We start from the raw sequence: 13,115 nt of genomic DNA on the forward strand, positions 1-13,115 counted from the left end.
AACATCAAAGACACCGTTAAGGTGCAAACTGGAAATTGAAGGGAAGGTTATTCAGCAGGAAATGAGATTTAAGTACCTAGGAATAGAAATCTCAGGGTATGGTGATGTTGAAGCAGAGGTAAGAGAACAGACAATGAAGGCATCCAGAATAGCGGGTTGTTTGAATGACACAATATGGCGAAACAAAAACATGGACATAGAGACCAAAGCAAGATTCTACAAGGCAACGGTAAGACCTATTATGTCATATACCGCAGAAACTCGACCAGATACAGCGAAAACGAAACAGTTACTAGAGACAACCGAAATGAGAGTTCTTCACAGAATAGTTGGAAAAACACTACTGGACCGAGAGAGAAGTGAAGATATAAGAAGAACATGCAAAGTCGAGAACATTAACGAATGGATACTAAAAAAAAAAAGAATGGAACGAACACATTAACAGAATGGACAACGGAAGAATTGTCAGAATTGCACGGGATAAGTCACCGGTTGGCCGCAGAAGCACGGGGCGCCCACGAAAACGATGGTGCGACAATTTAACAGTGCAATAGGCAGAAAAACGTCGTTACGAAACAGGCAACTTGCCTAAACTAAAGAATGAAGAAGAAGAAGAAGAATCTCAAAGTACATAAAATTTACAGTTAATAAATTTTTTCGATTTATTTTTTATTAGTTTATTAACTATAAATTAGGTGTCAATATTTTAAATATAAATCAAAGTAATTTCGATTCAATGGATTCAAATATGGATAGAAATTTTCTATCGAAACTTATTTTAAAATATTCACATTTTTTTTATACGAATTACTCACTGTAAATTAATATTTATAGTATATATATTTAATCAATTTCTCTCTAAATGAAGATACCCATAGATATTCACACAAAAAAAATATTTGACTATTAAAGATTTATTTAAAAAGTTAGAATTACAAATTGACCTTTTCTTAAAATAATCGATTGCAAATATTTATTTAATATTTTTGTTTTTTTTTTCCATATTTCTTAAAACCAAAACAAAATCAATTTTTAATGTTGCAGTATGAAAGTATGACTTTACCAAAAAAACAATTATGATATTACGTTTTGCAAACCACTTTTAGAGAAACCTTTTATTATTTTATTTTTTTTTATTTAACTTAAAAATCAATGATTGTTTAATTGTCCTATCGTTTTTATTACTCACTTGAGACGAATCTCCGTTCAAATCCGATCGGATTAGCGTAACAAACGCATCGTAACTTATACGTCTCTAGAAACGTATACATATATATATACTTAAATACATACATATGTGTATATATATATATATATATATATATATATATATGTATGTATATAGTCGTAGTTCGCTAATTATCGCATTTATGTACCGAGAAAAGTACCATACGTAGGGTTGGAACTTCGCTAATTAAAAGTTCACCGATTTTAACGCGAATTTAATTAAAAAGTATCGGTCTTCTTAAGATACTTCTTTTTCCCTTTTTAATATTTGAAATTAAAACAAATTGCAGATCTATACAAACGTTCGGTGTATCCAAGAAAAAAAACATAATCGTCTCCGATTGGACATTAAAAAAATAATTTATAATTTTCTGTTTCATTCAAATAAAATGGAATGGAATTTCATTCATAACATTTTGAGAATATTATTTAAAAAAAGAAGTAATTCAGACAAAAACTTTGACTCTAGAGAATCCGTAAAAAGAGATAATAAAAAGACGAATTAAAAAAAAACTTACTAATTGATCTTGCTAAAAAAGGAAAAATAAAAATAAAATAAAATGAAATGATATATAAAACATCGTGTTTTTTTTTTAAATTAAACTTACTATACTTTTTTTTTTCTTTTTTTAAAGGTAGGAAAAAAAATAATATCATACGCGAAACGTTGATAATATTTTTCTCGGTACATTCGGGGGAACCATAAGGAAGCCGTAATTAAAAAACCATAGAGTAGAGACGTTTTAGAACAGTATTGTTTCCCACGATTTTCAGAAAAAGCACACAGTTGGATTTAAGTGTCCCACAGGCTCAAATTGCCGTCACGTATGGAGATGCGCTATCGAGCAAATGCTGTTTTTCACGTAAGTATGTCGTACCTTATGTGTACGTTTTTGTTATATTTGTATAACAATTTTTTTGTATTGTTTTTAATTTTATTTATATATACATTTATTTAGTCTAAGGGAAAAAAGGAATACATATAGAATAAATACAGGATATTACTATTCAATACAGGATAATAATAATTTATAAATAAACGTTTTAAAAAAAGGTAAAAATAACGGATAAATAAACGTTTAAATATAAACGTAAAAATAATGGATAAATAAACGTTTAAATAAACATAAAAATAATTGATTCCTTTTTTTTTTCCTTGATCTAATACAATAATTAATGAATCTCTGTATATGATTTTTGCTTGCAATATAAACTTTCAATATTCTCACACACACTCTGAAACATATTGTAGTATTATTACATTTTTCAAATTGAAAAAAATTTGATGGCAGAAGAGCATTTTATTGTTAGACAAATATAATTTTTACTCAAATGATCCAAAATTGGTCTCACGAATACTATTATTTATTTTTTTATGTATTTTAATACTTGGTTCATCATCTTGTGCATCTTATTTTTTTTATTTCTCTTATAATAAAATAATCTTTTGCTACAAAGTTCATTATAATATATATAGCAATATCAAAATTGAATAATCCTACAATATTTTTCGATTTATAAAAATTTTGTAATATCGTATTACAAGAAAATATTGATTGTTTTAAATTGACAACGTGTTAAGAATATACTTGTGACTCATTATATATAATAATTAAATCATTTAGCAATAGAAGTCTGATATTAGTATTAATTAATAAATTAGATAAACAAAAATTGTTCACGTTTAATATTATGATTGCTAGATCGTAATTTTAGTTAGAGATCATAGATCAGCTTAGCTTTTACATTAGATTATTAATTAGTTCATTTTGTAGTAGCCGGTTGAGACATTTTTTCTTATTTTTTGTTTTTTTTTTCTTTCTTTCTTTCTTTATCATCGTCATAAAAAGAAAAATGAAGTCGTACGACGAAGAATTTATTATCTACCTCATGTAACAAATTATTACGAATTTTTCAATTTCTTTATTAATAATATACAGGGTCTTTCGTCAAACTCGACCACCGAAAATATCTCATTTATTTCGTACGATAGAAAAAAGTGTTAAAGGAAAAAAATATTCTGTTCGAAGGCGCCGATATAATAATGGGCCAAATTTTTTTTGCATGGTCATTTTTTTCGAGATATCAAGATCATCGTATTTTTTTTAAATAGGACTGCATATTTTTACTACAATATTCTTATTGTTTATAAAAAACTAAATCCAACGATGTGCAACATGTTGACCATCAAATGACTTTTACTGAAAAAATTGTGAAAAGCTTGTCAGGAACTTCAGTATGCGTTTGGAAGACGGTAATGAAGAAACAAATGCAATCAACGTGTAAGCACTCAAAAAATCTTCTCATGTACAAGAAACAATATTTCACAATTTTCTCGGTAAAGTTCATTTGAAGGTCAACATATTGCACATTCTTGGATTCGGTTTTTTTAAGCTACAAGAATATTCTAGTGTAAATATGCAGTCATATTTAAAAAAAATACGATGTCCTTGATATCTCGAAAAAAATGACTTTGACAAAAAAATTTTGGTCCATCACTGTATCGTCGCCTTCGAACAGAATATTGTTTTCCTTTAACATTTTCTTCTATCGTACGAAATAAACTAGATATTTTAGGTGATCGAGTTAGGCGAAAGACCCTGTATTTCGATAAACCTAATGATTGTGAAAGTGGTAAGAATAATAACATTTTTTTCTGTATCTAAATGTTAAGTTTATTATACTTGTTGGATAATATATTTAAAATAATACTTTCATAATCGTATAATAAATCTCTATAAAAATATATATATGTAACTATTATAGTAATTCTTGCCATATACATTATTTAATCATATAATGTATGTATATAAGTTACACTTCCATAACAAAATCACGTATAAATGGTGAAGAAAAATAATACGTTAATTAAATAACAATTAGTTTCTAGCATACTTTCTTTTTATTCACGCGCGCGCGCGTGTGTGTGTGTGTGTGTGTGTGTGTAATATAAATATTTATTTTTATATAATACAATGTTTACAACTATACGATTCGTGGCAATTTTTAGATGAAACAAAAAATATGTTGAAAAAATACTATAAAAAAAAGATATTATAATAAATCATAAAAAGAAAATATAATAATTTACACGGAGGTAATTAATAATTTAAATAACGAATTAATCATATTGTTTTAAAAGGAAACAAATATTAATGAAGACAAAAATTTGATGATAGTTTATAATAAAAAGACAAGCGAGAAAATTGCGTTGTATATTAATTATTAATAATTTAAATAACAAAGAAGTAATGTTTCGATTTTTAGAAAAAATTATGATTTTATGTATTTATATCTTGACTATAATATTTATCTATTAATTCTCGTAGGTTCATTAACGTTGCCGATGCAGGTCGATGCATTTCTACATGCAGTTCGATCCATGCACTATGCGTTTTAATTCAGTTCAACGTTGTGCAATAGTTCGGTGCATCGATGCGAACGACACATATGCATCGATCTAATTGGATATCTCGAGGTATACCACTGGACTAGCTAAACCTGTCTATTCGTTCACTATACACCCACGTTATAGTGAACGTCAAACTGTAATACTATCTACTATCTCGATGCACTTCGCAGCAACATTGTTCGATGCGGCAAATTGTTTCCACGTCCAATCGAATTGCTGATTTGTTCTTTTCCTAAAAAAGAAAAAAAGAAAAAAGGGAATTTGATTTTCGATAATATAGATTTTGTTCTAAATTTTACTCCGGATTTTTAAATTAATTTTTTGTTCTTTTCTTTTTTAAGATTTTTCTATTCTAAAATTATATAATATTCTTTTTCTGTATTTATTTTTTTATTTATGTTTAAATTTGTTTTTTTTTAAAATTAGATTTATTATTTCAAATAATAATTATTTTAAATTTTACAATTGTTATATCTTTGACTTGTACTAAATAATATTTTATTAACTAATTTGAAGAGAGAGAGAGAGGGGGAGGAAAGTAATTTGATTTAAAAACTATATCATCGTTTATTCATTTATTTATTTATTTATAAATTTTACTATTTTAAAATAGATTAGTTGAAATGTCATTAAAGTTTTTACAATTCCAAGTGATTCGCTATGATTAAAAATAAAATATAACTATATGTAGTGGATAATTTTAGAAAGTTTTTTCTTTCTAGATTTTAATTTTCTTTTTCTTAAATATTAATTAACGAAACGATAATTATATTTTTTTTCTATTGAAATTTTCTCTCAAACGTATCACAAGTTCGTTAAATAAAAAAGTTTATATATATACGGTTATGTTATTACCATTTAGTTTGGTGAAATAAAAGAAAAAGAAATATTTATGTTAGTATAAAGTCGGAAGAATGAAGTGTAAAGAAAATTTATCGTTGCTTGTATCTATGAGAAAGAAAGATATACGGGTGTTTCTCACCGATCGAGTTTTACGAATCGGGTCAAAGCCTTTGTCGGTTTCTCTGAGGGTAAAAGTGCAATGTGCAATGTGCAACGACCATTCCATTTACTACATATACACACATACACACATCTATTACATAAATACATATAAAACTATCCTATCTTATACAGGGTGTCCTAGTTCTTTTTTCTTTTCCCTGTAAAATTCTACCAATTTTTTCTATAAATAAAAATAAGAAACAAAAAAAAAACGTTCCATAAAGATAAGCTTTATAAAAATGTTTTATTGAAAAAGTTCTAACCAGAAATACGAAATGGAAAATTCGAGAACTGTTTTCTTGTTCGATACAATTCTAAACGGTAGTTTTAACTAACCGAATTAATAACCGAATTAAAATGTATTATATTTAAAAAAAGGAATATAAAAGCACTGTATATGATAAATTAACTATTTTAATTTTGATATAAGACACCAAAACTGGGAAAAAGGAATATCAGAATAGGCAAAGAACAAATCAGACAAATAATTATAGTGTAAAGGGGGTTAATATCATTTGTTCGAATATTGAATATTTTATTTTACATTCAAAAAGGTTGATAAAATAAAATCATTGATCTAATATTATATATACTTTAGTAACTACTGAATTATTATATATGTGTATAAGGGAGAAAAAGGTGATTATGATGTTATAATATATATTTAGATAGTTTGTCAGGATGATGGGCGCATTACTGATTGAGGATGAAAGTCTGATATACACATATATTTAATCTCACATTAATTCATTTAACATAAGATTTTCACAATAACATAATCGTAACCATAAGATAAACGTAAGACATAAGACATAGAGATAAGAGTACTTAAGACATAAGATATAATAAGACTACTTTTTTCCTTTTTCTCCGTTCTTATATCCTATGCATCGGTCATACCCCCGATGGAAGGGGAAAAGAGACTCTGGGCGGTCCCAGTCTTTTTCCGATCCATCATTGGTCATCAATCGGTCTTTCTTCTAAGCATAAGTGACGCCTTAGAGTGGGAGTACGTTCAAAGGTTCTCTGAATCTCCCAGTGTAGATTACCACGTGTTATTTACTTCAAAACAAATACCAGATCCTTCCTCTTAACCCTTTCGCTACGGACACCGACTATAGTCGGTGTCGCGTGAACACCTACGCTTACACTTAAATTATTAATATGTTAATTTCTGAATACTCAAAATATACTCATTTTTATGTTTTTCATATAAAATGACGAAACAGTTGTTACATAACTCTCAAAAAAGTATCCACACAAGAGAATTCCAAAATGCCATTGAAAGACGTAAGCCACTGCACGGAGCTGTGTCCCGTTCAGTGGCGCTACTCCCACGGAACGGAGTGCCGTAGCGAAAGGGTTAAAAAGACCTTATCCCTTGGAATATTTGTCACCATAACACTCTAAATCTTCAGCTATCTCCTGTAAACTAACAATAAGATTAGAGTATCGTACTACTACCTATTTACCTACCCTAAACTAATAATATTTCTCATAATTCTAAACTAATAATATTTATTAAAATATTCCTTACACGTGTATATATTTATTCTTCATAAGATATATTATATCTTATATTATCAATATTCTATTTTTCAATAATAAAATTACTTGGAATAAATTTGATTTGTGTTTGTTTGAAAACAATAGTTTGCCGAAAGCATCTGACGCACCTGTGGTCAGTGGAGGATCAATATTCTCTTGGGGCACTAAATTCAAATACACAGGAAGAACGGAAAGAGAAGTTTTAGAGGAAACGGGTCCACTTCGAAAAGAGGAACCACCTATTCAACGTTGTCAAACGACGTGTCTTAGAAGAAAAGCAAGCAGCGTACCGGCCACCCCTAGCACCCCTAGTCAGGACCTTGTGGAAATACGTTAGTATTATTTTTATAATTAATATTTTTATCTATTAACGTTAAACGAATCATGTATCAAATGACCGATTTATAATTTATGTGTGTTTTCATTCTCTTTTTTTTTAAATTATATATAATTAATATTTAATATAATATGGGAGGGGGGTTATAATATTATTGTTGTTGTTTTTATTTCTTTTTTCTTTTTTCTTTTAATACTTTTCGATTCATTTTACTGATTTATTATTATTTTTAAACATGAAAATGTTAAACGGATGCATACTATTTTAAAAATCTATTTTATATTATAATCTTTGATAATTCTATCTTAAGTTACGCGCCAATCTAATAAAATCAAATTAAAAAAATAATGCAACGCGCATTATAATAATTTCTGTTTGTTTATATTAACATTCGGGAAATGTGTATATACGTATAATGTTTTAAAAAAATATACACATATTTTTTCGTAAATATTCATACGTCGAGCGAATTTAAAGAGGATATACGTTAAAAAAATCGTAGAATCGTTGCATTAGAAATATATACCAACAATTTCACATATATAATACACACGTATTATGAATAATCCTACTCTATTTTAACTTCGATCAAAATATTGTTCGTTAAACGAACATAAACGTATATAAATATAAAAATATAACAAAATCTTACAAAATATACCAAAATATAACAAAATCTTCATAATCGGAATTATTTCGAATAATCATCTATGACATATATAACGTTATAAAAATGAAAAATCTCTTTACGATTTGTGACGTAAATAGAAGATAATCCTCGAATATACGCGTACGGTATATTCGTTGAATAAAAAATAAATTTATAAAAATAAAGAAAATACAATAATTTCAACGATAGGATTAATTTTAACAATTATATAACGTGTCTGATTATAATACGATTTTTGAATAGGTTATTCCAGTTTACCACGTAGTTGTCATAGTGCGGGATTGGATGGTACCGGAATGTCTGAGGGTGGTACTGGAGTACCTCTCAGTTCACCCTATTGTCCAGATAATACCTTGCCACTCCTGGAGACCGTATCGGAGGACCAAGAGATTCATGCAAGAAGAAACAATGGTTGGTCTATATTTTTTATCTATTTTTTGTCTATGTTTGTTTGTTTTATCTATCCGTTTTAATCAGTTCTTTTTAGAATTTTACTATACCTTCCGTTTATTTTTATTATTCACTCAAGCGTTTCGTGTGAATGTGTTTTCTTCCGTTTTTTATTCAAACATGTTATATGAATGTGCAATAAAATTAATTAAAGACATAAGGAATATATTTTTATGGAGTTTTTGTTTATTTTTGTTCTTTTAAAGATTCGTACGTGTGAAATTAGGAAACTTAGGGGAGGGGGTGGGTATATATTATGTGCATATACACAGTCAGAAGAATTAATTAATATTAATACGATAAAGTGTCTTAGATTGTTTTATATATTAAAAATAAATTTATACTTATTCGTATTAATTGTGGCATGAATTACCTTGCAAGAATATGTTCGCAAAGAATTTGTCGATTGGTTTGTAAATATTTTAATACTGGAATTATCGTATTCTTATTGATGAAATAAATTTAATTGATTATTATTTGTTATTAATTTTTATTGGAAGATTTACTGTATTTTCGTATAACATGTTACGTAGATATTGATTTTATTGATAGTTATACGAATTTTTGATTATAAAAGTAACCCAAGTCAATGAGCGATCATTAATTTTGTTATATTGTATTAAATAATTCTGAATTAATAAAAAACAAAACAAAATATATACGTACGCGCATAGAAATATTCGACTCTGGCTATTTTTTATAATTATTCATGCATAAATAATACTCGAACGAGCACTTTAATGTTTAATTTTTAGAAAAAACGTGAGAATGACTTTTTTTTCTCTTTGAGTAAATTTAAATGAGTCAACGTTGGATCGTGGATAGAAAATTTTATTAAACTTATGAAAAAAAAGAAAGTAATAATTACCATTTCGATCATCGTACGATTCAATGACTCGTGAAGATTTTAAAAGAGAAATGCATGTACGAAATGATCACGTTTTAGCCCGATTGCATGAAACAATAGATATTAAATGAACAAACGAACGAAATGATTAGATAAAAGAAATTTTTTTTTTATGAAAAACATGAAAAGAGAAAAAAGAATAGTAATTAAAATAAATCAAGGTCGTAAATAAAAATTGTAGAACAAAATACATTTCGTTCGTTCTATATATCTATTTATTAATGTGGTGTGTGTGTATATATTAGTACATAATTATATATGTAATTAATTACATCACGTTAACAATCGTTTTTTAAAGACACGAATCATTTTTTCTCGAACATGGCGTGTCTTAACGAATCATGACGATGAAACATGCTAAAGAGAAAGAAAGAGAGAGAGGGAATATATTGATCTAAATTTTTACGAATAATTATATTACCGTCGTTGTCAGATAAAATTTACATTTTACGATTCTAATTTTCTCGAGGTAAATGGATTATTTGTAAAAATATTTTTAACGAGAAAAACTAAAAGCAAGAAATAAAACAAAATTAATTTTTAAATTAATATCAATAGTGTAATAATAAACTTTCTATAAATTTATAATTTCTCATATATTAATTATATTTAAAAAAAATTACACACACATCAGATAATTATAATGTGAAGTTAACGATATAATTTATATAGTATAATTACATTAATATAAAAATTAATGTTAATATAAAAGTAATAAAAATATATGTAATATATAACTAATAAAAAAAATTGAAAGAAATACATTTACTTAAATAATAGAATTTTCTAGAGGATAGAATGATGCACTTAATCCTATCTTTTCTTTCTTTCTCCTTCTTTATTACACATCACTTAGCATTACGAACATAAAACGATTGTTATCAGGCAAAACAAAAATAAATGAACAAAACGACCTGTTGTCGCAATCTCAAGCTTCCGCAGCTTCCGCAACAATATTACCTGGCGCTTATTATTTTGGCTTCTTTTTTTTCAACCGTTTATTTGTTCCTTCCCTTTTTTTTTTTTTTTTAGCCTTAGACGAAAAAGATAAGCATGTGAGTGCCACCACCCACAACAACAACAACAACAACAACACCACCACCACCACCACCACCACTACCACTACTTCTACTACTTCTACTTCTACTTCTAATTCTACTACTACCTCCAATACTACTACTACTACTACTACCACCACAAACAACCACGCGAAAGTTAAACTGAAATTTCCCAAGAGCACGCTGAACCGACCACAAGCGTTGTACAGTCAAAGAATAGTGATAGGCTCGGAAGAGCTAGTTGGTCGTGATATCGATAACGTCGTCAGGCAACGTATAAATGCCCTTGAAAAGAGTCCCAAGGTCGTCAGGTCTACCGCATTGATAATCAAGACCTCCAAGGTACCAGCCTTTAAACCATCCTTGTCTACATCAGTATCTTACTCCTCTTCCTCCTCATTGTCGTCGCCAACAGCAACCATTATTACTAATACTAATGCAACTACTTCAACCACGATCCCAACATCAACAACAACACCAATGTCACTGACATCAAAGAAACGTGTCTTCATAGCTAACGGAAACATTTCAACGACCAACTCGAAAAGCAATGTTGATGTTCTCGACAATACACTCGAACCAACTCGAGACGATTCGTGGCAGGTAAGAAAGGTTCATCAACACCACCACCATCACCACCAACAACAACAACAACAATATCACAATCAACACCACAACTACTACTACTACAATAACAACGAGACGACACTTCAAGAAGACTCGACGACTACAATGGGAACGATGTCAAAAAACTCGAAAGCTTCTTCGCTAGCTACTACTACTACTACTACTACTACTACTACTACCAACGGTTCTGTTTACTACGATCATCATCGGCTAACTTCACAGCATGACGATAGAAATGGAATCGATTCTGTTTTAAATTCAGGTAAGATCTCGGCCCTATGGATCCATCTATACAGGATCATCCTGGGATTCTTTATCCTTTTTATTCTCACATTATTCCCTTTCTATTTACTTTCTTTCTATCTTTTATCTCTTCATCTATTTCTCCCTCTTTCTCTTTTTCTCTTTCTCTTTCTATCTTTCTATATATCTAATCTATTTTATATTTCTAATGCGCTATTTGATTTAATGCGTTCGAGCGTTTAGATATTTATTTATAATATATCTATGGTATATATATATATATATAGTTCTTTTTTTTTACATTTACTTTTAAATTACTTTCTGTTTTGCATATTATTATTGCGGTGAAGCATGGGCCTGCGCCTGTTAACGATAAGTCATCACGTAGCCTTTGATGTCGAGCCTGTTCTTGAACGAAACGTCGTGAGAAAAGATTCTTGTTTCGATCAAAACGTCGATGTTACCAGAATCTTTTCAACTTGTAGGATCTAGAAACTCTAACCGTTATAACTCGTTTATCCTCCAAGTATATTGACTTACTCGCAAAATGTTTCGTATCGATTTTAAAATATCAACAGATATATAAATTGTTTTTGAATTTTTTTTGGTGGGGCGAGGTTCGGTGGGTGGAGAAGGGATCGGCACTAACTTTTCGGGCCAATCTGATAACTTGAAATAAAGAAAAGAAAAGAAAAAATATGATTGAACTTTGACGATAAACGGGAATAACAACGAACGATTCGAGTAACAAAAAAAAATGATAAATCTAATTAATCGTTGATTAAATCTATTGTTACAGTCGGCCAACACGAGGGTGAGGTGAACGATTATTACTTCAGAGACTCCTTCGATCATTCGTCATCGGAGAGTCAGTTATTGGACGCATCCGGTAAACCACATAGTCGATCGGTAACACCGGTACCAAAAATGCAAAAGCTTCAAAATTGAAGCTTTCTTTGCAACAAAAACATCAACACCAACATCAACACCAACAACAACAATTGCAACAACAACAACAGTCGCATCTAGCACGTAGATTTCAAGGAAAGTTGAGGCATAGGAGTATGCGAATTTTACGACGCTTCGTTCCGGCCTTCATGCTTGTCTTAACCGCGTTTTTCATCAGTTTGATACTGATATTCGAAACGGATGCTACGATATTTAACAGCCTGCGTAAAACGCCAGAAATGGTGGCTTTAAGGAACCAATATTATGTCCCCTTAAAGGAATTCCTCAGGACCAAGTTCGGCCTATTTTGATGCGACCCAATCATGATGACCAGTTCAAGGTCGTCTTCTTTCGTCGCTAATTAGCTCTCTTCAGTGCCAAGTCGAAGATTCCGCGTCATCGAATATACCGTGCTTGTGTCGGGTTAATCACGATTATCGTGATTTATCATGATTATGATAATAAGAATGATAATGATGATATATAATGATGACGATGATAATGACGATGACGATGATGATTATGACGACGATGATGACATGATAATTATGATGATGATGATGATGATGATGATGATGATGATGATGATGATGACGATGATAGGGAAGAAACGTGTCGTTTCTATTTCTCTCTCTATCTCTTTTTCTTTCTCTCTTTCTCTCTCTCACTCTTTCTTTTTCTTT

General features: G+C 29.3%; 1 protein-coding gene across 1 annotated transcript in view; it reads left to right on the forward strand.

Annotated features, from left to right (window-relative positions):
- The window catches only part of LOC122518872, a 67,614-nt gene extending 54,707 nt beyond the window's left edge, over nt 1–12,907 (forward strand). The window contains 6 exon segments of the mRNA XM_043637987.1: nt 2,002–2,090; nt 7,298–7,524; nt 8,443–8,610; nt 10,589–11,503; nt 12,284–12,427; nt 12,430–12,907. Of these exon segments, the coding sequence (XP_043493922.1) occupies nt 2,002–2,090; nt 7,298–7,524; nt 8,443–8,610; nt 10,589–11,503; nt 12,284–12,427; nt 12,430–12,743 (1,857 nt within the window). The 3' untranslated portion in view covers nt 12,744–12,907.
- Nucleotides 12,908–13,115: the final 208 nt, after the last annotated feature.

This window comes from Polistes fuscatus, unplaced genomic scaffold, assembly GCF_010416935.1.
Source record: "Polistes fuscatus isolate 324 unplaced genomic scaffold, CU_Pfus_HIC Scaffold27, whole genome shotgun sequence".
Taxonomy (NCBI): domain Eukaryota; kingdom Metazoa; phylum Arthropoda; class Insecta; order Hymenoptera; family Vespidae; genus Polistes; species Polistes fuscatus.